Source organism: Phalaenopsis equestris, unplaced genomic scaffold (genome assembly GCF_001263595.1).
Source record: "Phalaenopsis equestris unplaced genomic scaffold, ASM126359v1 Scaffold000301, whole genome shotgun sequence".
Lineage (NCBI taxonomy): Eukaryota > Viridiplantae > Streptophyta > Magnoliopsida > Asparagales > Orchidaceae > Phalaenopsis > Phalaenopsis equestris.
The window spans coordinates 180,463-200,585 of NW_018164743.1; the positions used below are offsets into that span (position 1 = coordinate 180,463).

General features: G+C 36.5%; 1 protein-coding gene across 2 annotated transcripts in view; it reads right to left on the minus strand.

Annotated features, from left to right (window-relative positions):
- Window positions 1–2,973: 2,973 nt before the first annotated feature.
- Window positions 2,974–20,123, minus strand: part of LOC110025482 — a 72,509-nt gene continuing 55,359 nt past the window's right edge. The window contains exons 8-13 of one of the 2 annotated variants that reach the window (XM_020725989.1): window positions 16,062–16,702; window positions 14,775–15,052; window positions 11,833–11,986; window positions 10,901–10,998; window positions 10,706–10,787; window positions 2,974–3,433 (exon numbers count right to left, since the gene is read on the minus strand). In XM_020725989.1, the coding sequence (XP_020581648.1) occupies window positions 3,350–3,433; window positions 10,706–10,787; window positions 10,901–10,998; window positions 11,833–11,986; window positions 14,775–15,052; window positions 16,062–16,702 (1,337 nt within the window). In that variant the 3' untranslated portion in view covers window positions 2,974–3,349. Of the gene's footprint in view, window positions 3,434–10,705; window positions 10,788–10,900; window positions 10,999–11,832; window positions 11,987–14,774; window positions 15,053–16,055; window positions 16,703–20,123 lie in introns of both variants that reach the window. The other variant, XM_020725988.1, reaches the window with a different exon arrangement.

Below are 20,123 nucleotides of genomic sequence, written 5' to 3' on the forward strand. Positions count from 1 at the left end.
TTCTCTCCATAAGTGGATCCCGCCAAACTAAATTGAGGCTCTTAAATATGAGAAAATATTACATCAAGACTTCACAACGTAGAGTTACATTGCAGAGTCCAATAAAATCATGTCACATGACGGTGACTAGAAAAAAAATAAAATATGCACAAGGGAATATTCTTCTCGTGTTATTCATGTGTTATTGCATGTTATTCAAGTGTTATTGATGTGTTATTTTGTTATTATAACACCGATAATATTTCCAGAACATACAGAGAAAGAGAGAGAGAATTCTTTCTTGTAAGTCGACGTGGTCGACGGTGTAATCCTCAAAGCTAATAAAATCCTCTGCAGCTCCGTGGACGTAGGCAATTTGCCGAACCACGTAAATCTTGTGTCGCCTTTTTCTGGTGTAATTTTCTCGATCTGTTTTTTTTCGTTTTATTGTCGTCGTTTTTTCATAACAGTAAAAAAAAAATTCCAAACAATCTCTGTGAAAAAAACGAAGGCCATCACAAAGTAAACAAATATCGTTCTTACAATATATCAATTTCTCCAAACAAATTCATAAAAGAACAAATCAAAAGCAATTGGGTGTCTCCACAGACCACAAACCGCAAAGAACAAAACCACCAAGACAGAGGCCACAAACCATGGAGTTTGGAGGACTGTGGAAAGCACGAAGGAAAACAAAGAAAGAAAAAACCCTTTCAGCAAGCCGAAGGATAATCACTCGAATAGATATGCGATGCATGACAATCATGTAATATCAAAGTAACGAGAATGCGGAAAGCGGGTCGTGGACGGCGTTGCTTAACCTCAGGTGAGTTTAAATCAGCGCTCCCACACCGCAAAAGCCAAATACACCAAAGTTAGTTTTCGTGTCCCACCGCAGCAAATAAGCTACCCTAAATGCACTCTTAAAAACAAAAATTATAGTCTCACAACAATAAAATTTATATATTGCTATTATTTAAATGCAAAGTATGGAGTCATAGCCTAAATATCTTGAATGGTATACTGGTGGGCTAGTTTTTTCCTCTTCCCACGATATGTCAATTTACGACGTAAATCCAATTGTGAACCGCGACCTTTTCTGTCGCATCGATCTAATAAATTTATATTTATTCAATTTTGAAAATATTTTTGACTTGAAATATTACTAATCAATTATATATATATATATATATATATTGATCAGCACTAAATCTTAAAAAAAATTAATTGATTACAAGTATATAAAGATTTATAATCAATTAAAAATATTAATTAAAAAAAAATAGAATAAAAATGATTAAATTAAACTCAAATGATGTTTTAAGATCAAGAAATAATTTTTAAATCTCGGCCCAACTCTTAACATCTTGTGGCTATGTGATTAGGCTTGTTAAGATGACTTTTTGTTCGTGAACAACTCATGTTCGACTTGTTAAGCAAAAGAGCCGAACACAAACATATTTTTTGAGCTCGAAATATAAACGAGTTGAACATGAGTTTCCGTTAAGGCTCAATTAAAATATTATCCTTTTTGTTATTATCGAAAACCTATAAATTGTAAGAAATATAATATTTTTATCCTGTAAGAGCACACATTTCTTTTGTCCGTACTTGAAGAACTTTAAAAAGGGGTCCTAATAGTGCAATGTCAAACATATATTGGGCACAGACACACCTCCAACACATATCAAACACAACGTTGAAGTGTATGATTTAAATAATATTAAAAAAGCACTCATGTCGAAAACATCTTAAATTTAAAAGAAATATTTTAAAATATTTTTATTTTTAAAATTCTAAACCAATTATATCAATTTTTTTCACATAAAACTTAAAACTCATTTTGATCTTATTTCTTATATATCATGACTAAATAATATCTATGGAAGCTTTAACTTTTGAAACTTAATCTTATCAATTTTTTATTGTCTGCCTCATTCTTCTTAATATTCTGTTTACTTAATTTTTTTCTATTTTTTATGTTTTAAATTAGAAAGATTTAAATACATCACTCTTCTTTAAAAGTTAATATTTATTTATTTTTTCCTTAGAATCAGAGTTGTATGTATGCAAATGTTTTTCATTCCTACGCACCCAAATCATGTATTTTCAATGATAGATGTCACGTATTCATGTCAGATCGTATTCATATTTATCCATCATATCCCTCAAAGAGACCCAAAATTTTCCACTGGGAAAGACAACCCAACGGCTCACAGCTAAGTAACCTGCGATCAATGGCATTAGAACCAAACTTTCAAATTCAAAAGCAAATTGAAACCGGCCAATCTTACATGCCTAAAATTTTCATCGCAACCCAAACAAAGATTGAGCAGGCTCCCATTTTAAACAAAAACAGTGGTGCTAAGAATCATTTGCTGTGCCATGGTTAATTTTGGCCATTTTACCAAAACTCTTATCTTGTTAAGAGCAGCCGAATTCTCTTTGGCCATTTGGCTTAATTTTGAGCTTACTTACTCTGTTTAAAATACATAAGAGATTTTGAATTTTCGATAAATACAGATTTTAGATTTTAAATATAAATTTATATTTTATAATTTATCCATATAGATAAACATAATTAAGAAAATATTTCATATCAACAATGAAAATTGTGAGACTTAATTTTCCTCCGTTTGTTATCATTTAGGAAAGTAAGATCTAGAGGGTGCTGAACAGGATTCCGCAAGCGACGACTGATGATCTCCACTAATTCAGTGCATAAAATTTCTCCATTATATATGTATATATATTATATATATATATATATATGGGGAAATGTACATACATAACATAAAATCTTCTGTAATTGCATATCTAACACCTAAACTTCCAATATTTACACCAAAACTTTAACATCACAAAAAATACCACCATGATGAACTTTCTAAAAGTGAGATACACATTTTCATGCATAGGTTTATGGCACCAAAGTGTTATATAAGTGTGAATATCGAACTTCAGTGTTAGATGTGTAAACACATAAAAAATGTGTGGCATGTAAATTTCTCATTTATAAATTGAACAAAAGAGCTAACTGCAACAAAACTAAGACTGGCTTCGGATGAAAACAGATGACAGTGATGAGCATAATAAAATCAGCTCCTGTACAAACAATACATTTCTTTTCATTGCATTGCTCGGCAAGTAAAAAAAGAAGAATACATTGTCTTCCACTACTCAGGATTAAGCCTCCAAAGAACCGATCATCAAGAAAGAAAAGATAACAGAGAAGAATAGAGGCAAATGTAATGTTATGATCACTTTCCAAGGTTAAACAGCTAGAGGCACTCTGCATTCAAGGGAGAAAAAAGAATATATTTGTTGAGATGGTAGAGATATTAAAGCTGTACAGGAATACGCCTTCCCCTTATGATTCTTTACAGGATTCGATAACCTTAACAACTGCTGAATGTGTTTCAGGGGATATCATATTCAGTGTCAGATGAAATGCCTGGCAAAACAAAGTGAAACAGAACATAATTTTATTAATCAATTTTCATCAAACATTGATATATCTGATTAACAAACAGATTTCCATTGCTGGCATGATGCTATATAATATCATGAGGTCTACTTGGGTTAAAAAATGTAATGAGTAGAATAGGTGTGAGTCATTCAGTTCATATATAGTTTACGAGTTAGGGTTGTGCTTTATATTCCTACTAATACTCTCCATTGAGAAGTTTATGTTACGAGTCTCTTTTTGTCCCCCACCAAATTTCTCACCTAGAAATGGATGCATAACAATCATTTTTCAGTGTGGCATACACTTTAAACAGTATTAGTAAAGACCTTTAAATCCTAGTGTAAAAACCAATGCCAATGTACATCGAAAAATATGTCAGCATTGATCCTGAGAAGATCTAACGGTCAAGAAAAAAAGAGAGTGCAACAATGGAGGGCCCACCAATAGAAGTCCAAGAGGCCCGCTGATCCGACTGAATGCAGCTGTTCGAGCAAAAATTGAAGGCCGACCGAGCTAGGAGAATGACGAGAGGGCAATTGATTGATTCAAATCCGAACCAATGAGACTAAAACAAGATATACAAGCATTCGGGTCAACCACTACAAGAAAGCCAACCGAAGGTAACAACATACCTTTCGGTAGATCCGACACGAGGAAAGACCCAATTCCTCAATATCACCAACCATCCCACGGACGCCCATGAAGCTCCTCATCAGGGATCAAGAATTGACAACACAACAGAGTCTTATAGTCATCCCACAGGCACTCCTCGCTGAGGAACGAGTTACTTATCGGGTTATGGTGATTCATCTTCTATCTTATAGTCATCCCACAGACACTCCTCACTGGCAGGAGTTCCTCATTCAGAGATCGAGGGTCATTGAGAGTCAAAAACCATACTAGATCAACCAATCACTTACCAACCCGATGCCAATCAAGCTCAACTGATAAGCAAACACTGGCTCAGCCTAGCCAACCGAACCGGCCTTACCAGTAGAAAATAAATAAGCTAAGCCACCCGAGCCAAAAGAGCAGCTGAGCGATAGGCTCATATATATATATATATATATATAATACCTAAAATATCTTGTAGAACCCTTATTAAAGCAAAGGCAAAAATGTAATATCACAATATTGTACCATCTTCCCTATAGATAGGAAGATCATTTTATTACAATAAAGAGAATATATAGGATGTACTATTATTCACTTATCTCTCTTCTTTCTTACGCTCTATTTCGTAGAGTGTAATTCACGGACAAATCATAATTCAACATCCTAAAAAATTCTCTCGGCAAATCTCAGAGGTCGAGGGTTCAAAATCCCAGATTAGAATCCTATACTGGCAAAACCGATATGAATGACCACATAGCATTGTTCGAGTTGATTGTGTCAGCTATACACTGAAAACGTGAGCTCTTCTTTACCAAGCTAAGGAATTCAATCCTCAGATGGTTCGATGCATTGCCACCAAGAGTGATTGCATTCTTCACTGATTTCAAGCGAATGTTTCTGGTGCAATTTCCCAGTACCCAAAAGCTGCAGAAAAATTCACATGCCATTCTACATATCCGACAGAGACAAAACAAGAGCCTTCGCTCGTTCATCACCCGCTTCTAGAAGATGTTAGAAGTACGGGACATGGATCCCATAGTAGTCTCAAGGGTTGAAGGAAGGACCATTCCGGTATGCTTTGGGCTTGCAATGACTAACGGCGCTAGTCGAGCAGTTAGAACTAGCAAACAATCACATATTGGCAGAAGAATACAACTCTCCAGCATGATTGAGAATCGAGCAAGCTGACTGCCATCCATTGAAGAGAACGGACTGTGGAGAAATTTGGAAGAATAGACATCTGATTGCTTGGCTCGAAATCGCTTCGAAGACTCACGAGGGCCCTCGAATTACCCAACAACCGACAAAATGTACCGTCGGAGGAGACGGGCCCGATATCTTGACAAATGCCCAGCTCGGCAATGAGAATGTGTTATCGTTCCAAATCTTATATTTTATTGTCAAGTTTATAAGCATTGTTAAATAATTTTTTTTCAGATTATGTGTGCAAACCAGGTATATGGCCGACACTCAGGGAACTTGGTAAGTTCATACAAAGGATCATCAAATCGACCAACACTCAGGAAACACGAACTAACACGCCAACAGTGATTCCATCTTAGTGACAAAATCGATAGCGATGCATGATATCCAATTGAAAAAGATTTTCCAAAATCGAAAGCAAAGCAAAACATTCAATCAATTAAGATTTTTTAGAATCGACAACGAAACAATTAAAGATCAACTAAATTTGACAGATAGTGAAGATTAACGCCCAATCGGCAAAATACACAAGAACCAACCCACAATGCCCAAATATTAAAAAAAACTCATCTCCTAGCTCGAAACGGGTCAAGCTCTAGCGATGGTTTCCTACTCAATAGCGAAAAGATCTGCACTGGGGTAGCGTACAAATCACCACAATAGCAAGTCTTAATAGTTAACCCTTGCGAAGATTGCAATAAGATCAGTTATTCGTCTGGCATAAGGTGCGGTCTGTCCAAGGCGACAACTTAACTGAGCAATCGAGAAAAGAGCGTAATACTTAAGCAAGACAATAACTCAACAAAACCAACCAAAGACATTCTTATAAACAAAGCCAAAATCACAAGAAATTATGACAAGGAAAATAAAATAACTTGTAAATGTAAAATGCAAGAAACAAAAGTGAAAACCGACCGAAAGATTTGTTTTAATTCATGATTGAAAACTTATAAAGAATTTTCTATATGTTTCATTACAAAGAATTTCTGATTACAAGTATTCAAAAAAGAAAAAGAAAATGTTTTCAAAGTCAAATGCGAAGCCGAAGACGAGCCAAACATTTGAAGACCCTCCACCATCTTCATCGCTTTCATTCTCTTCTTCACCCTCCTTCGGGTACAAGAGTAATGTAGCAAATCTATTCAGAGACTAGCTTGGCCTTTATGATTCGGCCAATGGCTAAAGACGTTGCTACTCTGATCTACGTAGCGAGGAGCTCCACCTACAAAGGGTGGGAAGAAAACTTAGCAAAAAACTCATCTAACGTCTTCATTGTCGCCATCTTTTCCTTCAGAGCCTGGTTCTCTCCCTGAGTAGCCGACAACAACTCTAACAGTATGAGCACTTCGGCTTCAGGCACCTTCGCCCGATTTTCTGCCTACTTCACCCTATTCTTAGCCTTAGCCAAATTTTCCTCCACCTGCACCAGGACCGTTGGCTGAAAGTGTTGAGCCTCTCAAACCATCAACTGATACTTATCGGTCATCTGGCCTAGACCTGAGAGAATTTGCTCACAAAGGATCATCTCGAAAGCTCGAGACCATATCACGTCAGCAATTGTAGAAGGGCATAGAGATACCATAAAGAAATCCATGTAACAGTTCCTCCTCAGATCAAACAAAGCAAACCAATCATCAGAGATAGTACTCACCTTCGCACTGTCGGCCAGCATTGGAACCCATGCAAATGGGTTGCCCTTCCTCTTCTTTTGGGAGAGGGAGAGACACTTGGATTGGTGGCTGGAGCTTTCACCTTTCGACAGCATACCTCCTCTTCCTAGTTGGCTCGAACTTGAGTACATGTTCGAGGCAACAGGAGGACTATTGGCTTCACCCTCGTTGTAGCTCAATAAAAGTAGGAGGGACCCACTGAGGGATAAATGATCCCGCTTCTGGTCTTTCTATTGAGGCTTCTCCCTCAACGCCACTCGATTCCAACTAGCTCGGCGTTCTTTAACTTCTTGGTGTTGTGAACCGAAGGGCCGACAGTTGATAAAGAGCTTCTGGTGGGAATCAAATTAGCTTTCCTCGCGATAAGAATTAATTTGTTAGTCACAATCCTTTGAATAACAGAAGACTTAGATATAAAGTAAATCATGTCCGCACCTTCAATACTTTCTCTAGCACAGACAACATACACCTCTCAGCCAGCCAACGCAGCAGCTTCTAGGCGAGCAAACTTTGCATGGGCAGCCACTCAAGCTTTCTTCTTAGCAGTTCAAGTGGCAGCCTCTGATTCCCACTTAACCTATGTGATGTCTGAGGCTGCCAAATCTTCCTCAGTCATTCGTCCAAACTCCTCTGGTTGCAAAACCCTGTTGAAAACTAACAAATCGAGATACAGTGAATTGAAAGTTGTTAACCTTCAACCCCCGCTGCTTCAACCAACACCCGCTTTGGTACCTTCTTTGATTTGTCAGTTGCACCTCCAGACGGAACGTTTTGGATGTTTATTGCCTCGAAAGAAAAATCAAGATAGAAGCGCAACTTCCAGTTCTTTATTTTATTTTCCGACCCCAGCAAGTTGAAACTTGTCAAGAGAGGTGAACTCTAAGAAACTCTCCGGATCACCCGAAACGAGAACAAATACGTGAAGAGCACCGTCGACCAGAGGATTCCCAACTGACGGCAGAAGATAACGTAGGTCATAATGGTGGCAATGGAATTAGACAGGATTTGGGCAGGGATAATCTCGTAATGGCTGAAGATACCCTGCAATTCTCGACATAAAGGCAACCTAAACAAAATTTGAATTCTTCTCTATAAAAAAAAAGTCAGCCCCAAATCGGGTCGTTGCTTGATTGTTCTCCCCAGCGGCTCAAAGCATTATAGCATAATTGAAGACGCTGGTTTTATGTAGCCGAGCAACCTCCCCTTGTTATTGCTAACCGGCCGGTTGCGACAATCGACCTGAATGTTGGTGGAGAGTATTCTGGAGCCATCTAGATAGAGCGCAAAAAATAGAAGAACAGTAAGCTCAGAGTATAGAGGAACAAAGGAAAAATGACAACAAAAGCGTAGCACAAATTCAACTCCTAACCCTTATATATAAAGTAACAGAAGAAGCAAAACCATTACACGGATAAAAATGAAATCGAATAATAATTTCAAAAATATGCTGACATAAATATCATATCAACCACAAAATTTGAGAAAGAAAAATAAGTTTTATTCCAAAAATAATTATTATAAATTACACTTAGAAACTAGTTCGAGGGAAAATATATTACAAGGTGATTGTCTGCCGCTTCGATTACGACAAGTCCCTTTCAAAAATTGCGGTCACCTCCTCAATCCTCTCCACTTTCACCACACAAGTCAGCAATTTGCACATCATCTCTCGTTGAATCCCAGCCGACAAAGCAAAGTTGTTCTCGATCTCGTTCAAGCGCCAAATCAAAGATTCGGAGACCTCGGCATCCAATAGCTGCTTTCCCAAGGGTTTTGGCAGGATCATCTGGGCGGTTAACCCACCATCCTCGCTCCATACTTGATCGCTCTTGACTGGTGCAAGGTTAACATTCATTGGTATTGTGTTAGGTTTCCAAAATCATCTACCGAAGGTGAATCCATTGCCTCATTGCCCGAGACTACAGCACCGAGTGAGCTGCACTAAAAGACAATGTAAGAAAAAGGAGAAAAATCAAAATCTTACAGGTAAAATTAAGGCTCCTCATACCCAGGAGTCAATCCAAGTCAAATCCTATAATCGAAAAATCGCTGTCACGGGGTAGCACCAGAACACCAGCAGCTTCTTGCATCCTTGGTGGTGGTAGAGCACCAGCAGCTTCTTAAGTGACCCCTTCGGTCAGCAGATATTGTGCCCCAATAGAAGGTTGAGCCGACGCATTATAGTCAAGCGAGTAGTCTGATTATTCCTCCAACTGGTACCGAAGAATGAACCAGATGACCTCACCTGATCCACCAACGCAATCGATTTTATTAGCAGTGATTTTCTTCTTTTTACCTAGCGGACAATGCTACTACTTCGATCTCCCAAAAGAAGCCAGAAGCATTTCCTTCCTGGGGGGATCAATCGAAGAATTCGGCACACCCCATGACAGCGCTTGAAAGCTAACCAATTCAAGAGAGAAGAGATATAGAACAAATATGGAATGTTAGAGTTCTGTCATACCTTATTTATATGAACCAAGGGCGCAAAAAATCAAAGTTCAATTATTAAATCATTCATTAAGAATAAATATTATCTACATTTTACACTAAATTATCTTATTCTTATAATGGCATCCATTTCTAGAAGAGTATCAAGAAATTAAAATATGTACGTCAAACAATCTGTCAAGATTGATCTTGAGGAGATCTAACAGTCCAAAAGAAAGATAATACAACAAAGAAGAGCCCACCAACAGAAAACCAAGATGTTCACTTATCTGACCGGATGTAGCCGTCCGAGCCAAAGTCGAAGGCCTACCGAGCTAGAAGGACAAAAGAATGTCCTATAGATATCAATCCGAACAAATCAGACATTAACAAGATAGATAAGCATCTAAGCCAACCACTACAAGAAAACCAACCGAAGGCAACAACTTACAATCCAGTAGATCTGAGCCAAGGAAAGAAACAGTTCCTCAATATCACCAAGCATCCCACAGAAGCTCTCAAGGCTCCTCATCGACAATAAAGACTTGACAATACAACAGAGTGTTATAGTCATCCCATTGGCTCTCCTGGTTGAGGAAAGAGCTACCTATCGAGTTACCGTGATTCATCTTCCGCCTGATAGTTTAATTTTGCTCCGACGACAATAGTTCCTCATACAGAGATCGAGGGACAACAACCAAACTAAATCAACCGATTGACAAAGCCTAATCGGTTGAATCAGTCTTGTCGAACTGAAGTCAATCAAGTTCAGTCGGCCGACAATGCCGGCTCAACCTTGCAAACTGAAACAACCTTACCAAGCCAAAGCCAAACAACGTCAGCCGCCTGAGCCAAAGAGCAGACGAGCAATATACTCATATATATATATATATATATATATATCATTGTCAACACAAATATCAGTCGCCATCTGCTCTGCTGCGAAACCCTGGTTTGATTCCTTCGGTCGTCAATGTTTTCTCTGGTGCTCGAAGATCCCATTAAAATAAGAGCAAAAATGTAATATCACTATATTGTACCTACTCACATATAAGAGGGAAAACTTTTTATGAGAAGACACAATATAGACACGATATATTATTGGTCACCTCTCTCTCTCTCTCTCTTTCTATTCTTATGCTCTATTCATTAGGGTGTGCTTCACGGATAAATTAGGATTCAATTGTCAACATCATGCAAGATTAAATTATGAAATATGTTGAGATTTCGAGTTAACAGTATAGGGTGGACCCAAAATGAAATTCATTCTCTCCTTTGTGTGGGGATGGGATTCGTTGCTTATTATCTAAATCTAAGAAAAGCACAACAAAAACATTACCACAAATCTTTCCAACACTGGAACAAGAATTTGTAATCTGTGATTAGGAAGGCAGCGTGCAATGGCTTCTTTCACCTTGGTACTGCAAAAAGGAAGTCAATAAAACGTCAATTATGATTTCAACGTCGTCTCAGATTTGAAATAAGATGACTGAAATTGAAAAATTGAGGGGAAAAGAAAAGAGAAGATCCAGACCTCTCTGTTGACAGAAAGGCAAGCAGTAGAGCTGCATAGGCTTCGATGATCATCATTTCAGCCTCACGCTGACTTTGCAACAAGGATGCCTCGTCATCCTAACAAAAAAACAGCATCATTAAAAAAGAGCTAATTAGTGCATTGAGACGTCTTCTTAGATTTTTTATGTTAAAATATTGTATTAATAACAAATAGAAAAATCAAACCTTATCAAGTCGTTCAACATAAGAAAGATAATAACATATATCATATGCACATTCATACAAGGAAAACTGCATTATTTGATTAAAACAAAGTAGATTCGGTTCAAGAATGATACTTTTTATGCAGTGGGTCTCATCAAACTTGGACAAGTGAACTTTCACGCATATAAAACAACTATTGCTTTGGTTACAAAGAGGGAAAAGTTAAGGGCAACGCTGTAAGCAGTTGTGTAACTAAAATTTAAAGTTAAAGGAGATGAAAGGACTTGCCAAAAGCTTAGGAGTGTCAAAGAATTTAAGAGTTAAAGATTTATTTTGTATATAGCCCAATCCTCCCTGGTCCACCTCAGCACAGAAAACACTAAAGTGACACCGTAACACATTAAGGATAAACCATTCTAATTCTGTTTATTGAAGGTTCTTTCTGTTCATAGATCTACTATCAGAAAGACTGAGACCAAATATAAGCACTACGGATAGCCATGTGGAACAAGAAAAATACGTTTTCAACATAGAATAGTCTGTTTGCAAAATGAACAGTATTAACAATAATGGAAAACAAGAAGTAAAAGAAAATGTTAATCCAATTTCATAGCCAGTAATTTTAAATCCAAAGACACGGGATCATTTAGAAAAAAACCATGCATCATCAGTACTGAGGAGAAAAAAACTATTACGGGAAAAACGCAGTCTGAAAAATATTCATGATAAATCCATTCACGTTCTTACATTGACTAGAGCCTCTTCCTCTCCAGCAGCATTCCCAGCTCGTTGATTGGACAGAAAGATGGAGCACAGCAAAGGTACAACTTCCCTGTAAATCTCCTTACTAGCAGAGGTTCCAGGCTGATTCACCAAAACACGTGCAGATGCAAGCCGCAATCTGCAGCAAAGCAACACTGTGAGCTACTAAATGGTTTGAGAGATGGCTGAGAACAAATGTTTTCAAGTTGTATAAGAAAATACAACTGAAAAAACAAAGCAGCAGTAAAAAATAATAATGATAAAATAACAAACAAAAATTAAAAACTTAACAAGCCAAGAAACAACCTTAAAACAATAAAGGCATGCAATTCTTTCAAAAAGAAAATTAGCCTTCCACTTCTCAAGTGTATTTAGTAAAAAAAAGAATATCTGTATCAAATTCTTTAATAATATCAAATCATTACAATATTACAATGAATTACAATTTCACATTGAAATTTTAAAATAAAAGTAATATGAAATACTATGAAGACAAAAAATTCCAAACTCAAACTTCATCTTGTCATCATAATGAAGTTTGCTAGTGGTCGTGTTGAGATCCAAGTTCTTAGATTAGTAGAATGTCAGCACTGGATGAGGTGTGGAGGGCATGGTGAAGAGCAGAATGTGGAAGAGAACATTAGAGTTAGGGGTCTTAGTTTTGAAATCTGAATTTAGTTTTATTTGAGTGTTTCCCTCTTGAGGGTTGTATCAGATGATTAGGGTGGTGCTCTAACCGTATCCCTTTTCCCGGTGGTGATTTATCTTCTCAAACGTCGCTCCTCCTCCTCCTCCTCGTTACCAACTGTTTTCCCAGCAATCTCCCGCGACCAACCCCTAGTTCCAGCCTCCTACTTGCCTTTGCGAGCTTTCCCGATCTTTTCTGGCAGTCAGACGGCAACCCCTGCCCCTCTTTTCTGTAATGTATGGCCACCTGCCCCCTCCAGCTGTTAAGCAGCCCGATGCTTTTGCAACCTACTGCTTCCAGCCTCAAAAATCCAAAGCTGCAATCATCCTCCAAGGCTATAGTTGTCCAAATCCTGCAACCCACTTTTCCCAACCTCCCAAACCTCCAGCTGCCATTCCAAAACCTGCAGCCATACTCCAAATCTACAGCTGTCCAAATCCTGCAGCCCCTTTCCATCCTTCCAAACCTCCAGCTGACCTTCCAAAATCTGCAGCCCCACTTCCCCTCCTCCCAACCCTGCAACAGCACTTTCTCCCAACCTCCCAAAACCTGCAGCAGCACCTCTCCCTCCCTCCATACATAACCAGCCACCACCTTTCCTCTTCGCCATTGCAAGATTGGGGTTTTGTAGTGTCTTTCTTTCATTTTTCTGTTGAGAGTTGTTATGAGTCATAGTTGTGACCGATTTCAATTTCAATATTAATATTTATGTTTCTTTTGTGGTTTGGGCTTCACCCGATGTCAATGTCTTAGTCCCTCATGCAAAAGCGACCTAATTTTAGGGAAGTTTTCAAAGCATGTTGCCATGCTTTAAAAGATAGGATCGGTAGGAGATTGAGTCAAACATATATCTTGCAGTGTGCTTTAGAAAGAAGTACCATGCTATAATGCAAGTCTTACAAAACTAACATCAAAGTAATTTTCATTAAAGATTTAAATAATTTCCTGAAAGTTTAGTAGGGCAACAGTCATGTCAGCAAACAGTAGTATTAGAAATTTGTTTCTACTTTTCACACCAAACAAATGACCAGACATGAATCGAAAAAAGTTAGGAAAATTTATTACATTCTCTTATTAGCAATATTTTAGCCGACTACAATTTGTGATGACTTGCAAAAGCCATGTCAGCAGTAAAATAAGACAATCACCCCCTTTGAAACAAAATATGGGTTGCAAACTAACAAGCCTATAGAACTTATATCATTCACCATGCATGCATATTCTAATTCAGCTGTATCGTTGGCTAAGTCTCTGCACATAAACTGCATTCAGATATTAAAACACATTGATTTGCAAAATAATAAGTAAAAAACTATGGCAGAATGCCATAGAAAATTATGAGGACATAATGAAAGTAAGAATGTCATAGTTTATCTTCCCCTAAATGCTTTTTGCATAACACGTTTAATAAACTTAATACAGGCCTGATGCCCCTACAAAGTAATTACAAAGATTGAACCAATGATAAAGTTATTGATTTATTTAATAGCATAAATCTTACTCTTAATGTCGATAGTTTAATACCATACAACACTTTTAAGCCTCCAAAGTTCCCAGCAATTATCTATACAAATTCAGATTTTAAATTTCTACTAGTATCATAAGTATCATCATTGCCACTAAACCCAACCCCAACCCCAACCCCAACCCCAACCCCAACCCAAATCCCAATTGTTGAGGAAATTCCATTAAATAAGATTATTGGGCATTTCAGGCAGGCAACATTTCTTTATCTAATGGAGAGGAAATTCATCACTGGATGATTCATGGATGACTAGTGATGAATATTAACACTTTCCTCAAACTTCCTAGATAAGAACAAGGAAATGATGACCACCACTCATCCAACCTTACGTTTGATGTTGATGGCATGATGTAAATATTTTAAACTTTATTTTAATTTTTTTATTTAGGAAATATTTGGATTTATATCTTACTTTTAATTACTTCATTTACTAGTAAACTTAGGCCCTTTAGTTATAAATAAAGACTCCTAAATCTAGTTTGAAACACGGATTGATAGAATAAAATATTGATTGCTCTCTTCTTTGCTTAAGCTACCATACTTTAGCAACATTATAATAACATCTATACAAATAATAAAAAATAATATTAGAAGCACTTCCATAGCACTTAAAAGTACTTTCACAATTAAATATTTCTACCCCGTGAACCAACAAAGCTATATTGTAAATTAAAAGCAGAGAATTAAAGAGGACGTTAAGCATACAAAGCAAACCTGTTAGGACTATCCTTCTCAACAAGGTTCACAAGCAAACCCAGAATAGCAACTAGAAAATCCAATTGATGATCATGCATCTTTCTATCATTAAGATGTCCACATTCATTACTTCTGTCGATGGATGTCATAATCTCTTCCGTTTCAGTGCCAACAGGAAAGCACAAGTCAAATGATGGGAAATGGTTCGCAATCAAGGAAGCCAAAGTATCCAAACCACCACAGGCTCCAATTTGCTGACAGCCAACAGGGTTATCATTTGTTAAGTTCATTAGAACCTGCCAAAGAGGGATCATATCATATTCTCAACTCCTAATCTGACGGAAAAATAATTAATTATCGGCGGGTGCAACGAGACAATAATTTGAAAGATAAAAATATGGATTCATGCACTTCAAATCAGACAGCAGGAAAAAGAAAAATCAATATAGTATAAGGTTGGTAAGAAATTTCATTTCAGAGAATTTCGACAGGCAAAGAGATGGGAAAATGTAAGGAGTACAATTGCTTTGTTAATTTCCATATTGTATAACGTCATAATTCAACTATGAACAGCAGAATAACCCCCATAGATAGCAGAAGACTATTTTCAGCAATTTGCTCTAGGATTGTTATTTATTTTAACAGAAAAATTAGTATAAAATGAGAACTAACACGGGAGTTTCATGAATTCAGTTATGACTTCAGGTATGCTTAACTGTAACTGATATGAAGTGCTAACTAAACAAACATTAAATAGAATAATATGCATGACTCTACCCTTGTTTGCTTGGATTCATGTTATTGTCTCAAAATTGAAGCTTCTTCAAGAATAATAAAAAAGTTTTTATATTCCATTACTGCATACCACAATCATCAAATTGTTCTATACAAATATTGTCTAATTTAATAAATATCTGGGAAGAAGCTGCCTTCTGTTAAACTACATTAGAATGGTTGAAAGCTTAAGGTCAACCCAAATAAAACAGTCCTCCTATGCTATTCAGATAATGCGACCTAAGATATAGGCAAGTCAAAGAGCCTCTTAATCTTTTCCTTTATACAATTTGCTAATCTGTAATAGTAATTGTATAATACAACAAATATTCTAGTATTTATTCAGGAGAAATAACGTTCAGGTTTTATCAGCAAAAACTGAACATTTAAGTCTGTCCTTGCCTCACATAAGATGAAGGATACAACCTGTTTATTACAGCAGTTAAACAAAATATCTATGAAATTTATGTTTGTCCGCCAAGGGTTGTAAATAAAAATAAGGCACATATTAAAAAAAAAAAAAACCTTTACTGAAGAAAGAAGGCAGTCCTCTAAAATATTAGGATCTTCTTCAGCTGCCGATGGACAAGAATTATCACTCGACTTGGGATTGACTTCAATAGTGGGCTGACTTGATTCATCGTTTATGATTATACTCAGAGCCTCAGATCCATTGACATTTTCAGTAACTGCAAAAGCTTGTGTGCTAGTTTGAGTTTTTCCCTTTTTTGAAGATAATTGTTCCCACTTTGATGGTCCCAAGTGATCATCAAATTCAAATGGATCACAAAATTCACTTGCGCTGTCAGCTTTGCAATGGCTGGACATTTGCATTCTCTTGGATTGGACATGAGAGCTTTCTTTTGAACCAGTTGACCTTATGGAAATCCAGCCACTTGAACTTTGAGAATTCGCCTTCATGCCATTTGGATGTAACTTTACTTCCAAGCCAATAGTACTTGTGCAGCTTAACCCATTTGAAGAATTAAATGACGTATCATAAGATGTAGAAGTAAGGCAATCAGCTCTATCCATTGCAGGTAAAGCATCAAGTGATGTAGTAGCTTCTAAGCTTGCCGTAGACAGCTTTTGACGTTTATGACAAACTTCAATGCTCTCCATTTGTGAACTCTTAGTTCCACAGAAAGAAGTTGAAGAATAATCCTGCACATCTGAAATTAAGAAAAATGATATAAACTCAACTAATATATGAGAAAAACAGCAATAAGCATGCCACCAGCAAGATTTTAAATAAGCTTATAAGAGACGAAAAAAATCCACTTTGCATTGTCTCTAACTAAACATGCAGACATAATGATTGAGAATATGAGAACAGGATTGAGGGCATCTCCGACAACAGCACAACACCAGGTATTGGGGCCTCCAGGCTTTCTGCGGCTGCCCAAACTCTGTCCATCCAGTCATCAGACCTGAAGTAAGCCCTATTTATGTCCAGGAATGCTTTTTTTTGTAGCAATCTTTTATTCATAAACTAGTAGTGATAATAAGTCTAAGATGATAATAATTAAATTCCTACGATCTTGTATATCAAAACAGCATATCCATGCCTCCAAGCAATCCATATATGCATGCAAGCAAGTATACACAAGCGCCTAACTGTCATCTAAACATAATATCAGACTGAACTCAAAATTCAAAACATCCATATATCCATGCCTCTAGCCAATCTAAATATCAACGCAAATGTTTTTAAAAGTGCACTTTGAAGCGTGCTTCACAAGCAAAGCAAAGCGTGTGACACCCACTTAACTTCGCTGAGGTGCACTTCAAAGCACTGAGGTTAATTTACAGTTTTTTTTTGTAATTTTTAAATCATTAATTGTTGCAACAAACTATTAAAAATTATTTGAAATTTTATATTGATGGCTTACCGTCAATATTTGCCTTCAATTTATGTATTTTACAACAATTTTTTTCTATTTTATATCAACTTTAAGTCGTATTTTATATTTTATAATTGTTAATGAATGTCTATTTAAATATTAATAATTTTGTATAATCTATTAGTGTTTTGATTAATAAAAGTGTCGCTTCTCTTTGTGCTTTGCATTTTGAAACAAAAATAAAACCTCAAGCATCGCATTGCGTTTTACGCTTGGACAACACTAATCAATGCCTGTAAGAATGCGAGCCAAATCGCTATGTAAGCATATTGTCAAACCAAACACACCCAAGAGAGTTATTGATGATAGACGGGCAACTGAAATGATGATTGGAGTGAACCCTGTGTCAATAGATTTATAGAGGACAGAAGATCAAAATATGGAGGAAGAACTGGAGAGATAAAGAGGAAAATGAAAGCAGACCAGAAGAAAGAATCCTCAAGGGCAAATGATTGATAGAGAGCAATGAACCTCGTGGTTAGAATGAAGAAGTAATGAGAGAAGGAAGGGATTAACTAGGAGAGAGAATTCCAGGAAATCATTTCTCTAATCAAATGGCCATTTTACACTTAGAAATCATAACATAAAAAATAAGGACATTTGACATAATTTGTACAATTACTGACTCTGAAAAATATAATCAAGATAAATACACATAAGATAACGGTTAAAGAGGATTAAATTAATGTCATAACATAAATAATTTAGGAGTGATGTCTTGCAATGCGTCAATTCTTCTTAAAAGTTGGCACAGGAAGATTTTAAATACCCCCCAGAATATTTGGAAGTGGTTACTTACTCTACCATACAAATATGGTCAAATGATCCCTCCTGGATAACGTTGGGTTCGAATTTATATCACAATACATGAGAGACCTTATGGATCAATTTTGTATAATTTAAAGTTTAATTAAAATTTACTCTACCCATGCCAAAATTAGGTTTAAACATGATATTCAATCAACTGGCCCATTTAATGATAAGGCCAAAGAAAATATGACACCTGAAGCACCTAAAAAAATAATAATAATAAAAACTATAAAGCCATCAGGGACGACGACAAAAACAACAACAACAATAACAAAACCTTAATCCCACTACGTGGGGTCGGCTACATGAATCTTTTTCTCCATTGCGTCCTATTTGAAGCCATATTTTCATTTAGCTCTAATAAATTACAATCATTTTTTATGCAATAAGCCCCCAAGTCTTCCTAGGTCTACCTCTGCCTTTTTTAACAAAAGTCAAATCTAAAATATCTACTCTCCTAATCGAATCATCATATGGTCGACGTTTAATGTTACCAAACCGTTACCAAACCATCTAAGAAATTTCCATCTAAGATGACTCTCTCTAATTTTGTTCGTCACTGGAGCTACACCAACCCGACCACGGATATATTCATTTCGCATTTTGTCCCGAAGTGTAAAACCACTCAACCACCTAATCATTCTCATCTCGACATCACTCAACTTAGTACTATGCTTCTCTTTTAAAGGCCAACATTCAGCGTCATAGAGCATTGCACGTCTCACCACCATATTATAAAATTTTTCTTTCAGTCCAAGTGGTGTTTTTCTATCACACAAAAGGCCTGAAGCATTCCTCCACTTCAACCAACCAACTTGAATTCTACTATTAATATCCCCATCTATATAACCATCGCTTTGAACAACAGACCCGAGATATTTAAATCGTTCACACATTTTAATAATTTGATCACCCAAAGTTACACATTTGTTACTAAAGCTACTACTACCAAAATTACATTCCAAGTAGTCAATTTTAGTTCTACTGAAATGAAGGCCTTTAGACTCCAATGTAGACCTCCATAATTCAAGTTTTTCCTGGGTTTGTTCTCTTGTCTTATCCAGGAGAAGGATATCATCAGCAAAAAGCATACACCAAGGTACATCCTCCTGTAAATGTCCAGTAAGACCATCCATAATTAAAGCAAAAAGATATGGGCTTCAAGCCGATCCATGACGTAATCCAACAGAAATAGGAAAATATTTTGTCAATCCTCCTGTAATTCATTTTTCCTGGGCTTTTTCTCTCGTCTTATCCACAAGAAGGATATCATCAACAAAAAGCATACACCAAGGTACATCCTCTTGTAAATGTTCATTAAGATCACCCATAATCAAAGCAAAAAATATGGGCTTGAAGCCGATCCATGATGTAATCCAACAGAAATAGTAAAATATTTGGTCAATCCTCCTTCAGTTCGAACTCAAGTAACAACTAGCAGCTCTAGTATGCATATCTTTAATGACAAAGTCTAGGGTTTCATATAAATTGAACATGAAATAAAAAAAGACATACAATAAGCATGCATGCAAAATTAGCACAAATAAAGGAGAAGGGAAATAGGAACTAAGAAGGAAGAACTGAAGGGGGAGATAAAGCTATCTTTGCTCAATTTATTTTCATTCAGAAATAAGCCCTCAAATTTACCCTAGAGTCCTACTATATTGAAAAAAAGAACACTAGGGTTATAAGAAAATTAAGAAATAAGAAATATGATAAAGAAACAAAATGAAATAAAAAAGAAAATATATCCTAAATAGCCAGAATATAAATATCTAAATACAGTAAGACAATCTAATCAATTAGAAGCCTGATGCTTAATTCAAGTCTGGATCAAACGACTCCCATCCACTAAAGATTTATGCTTAAGATATTTATC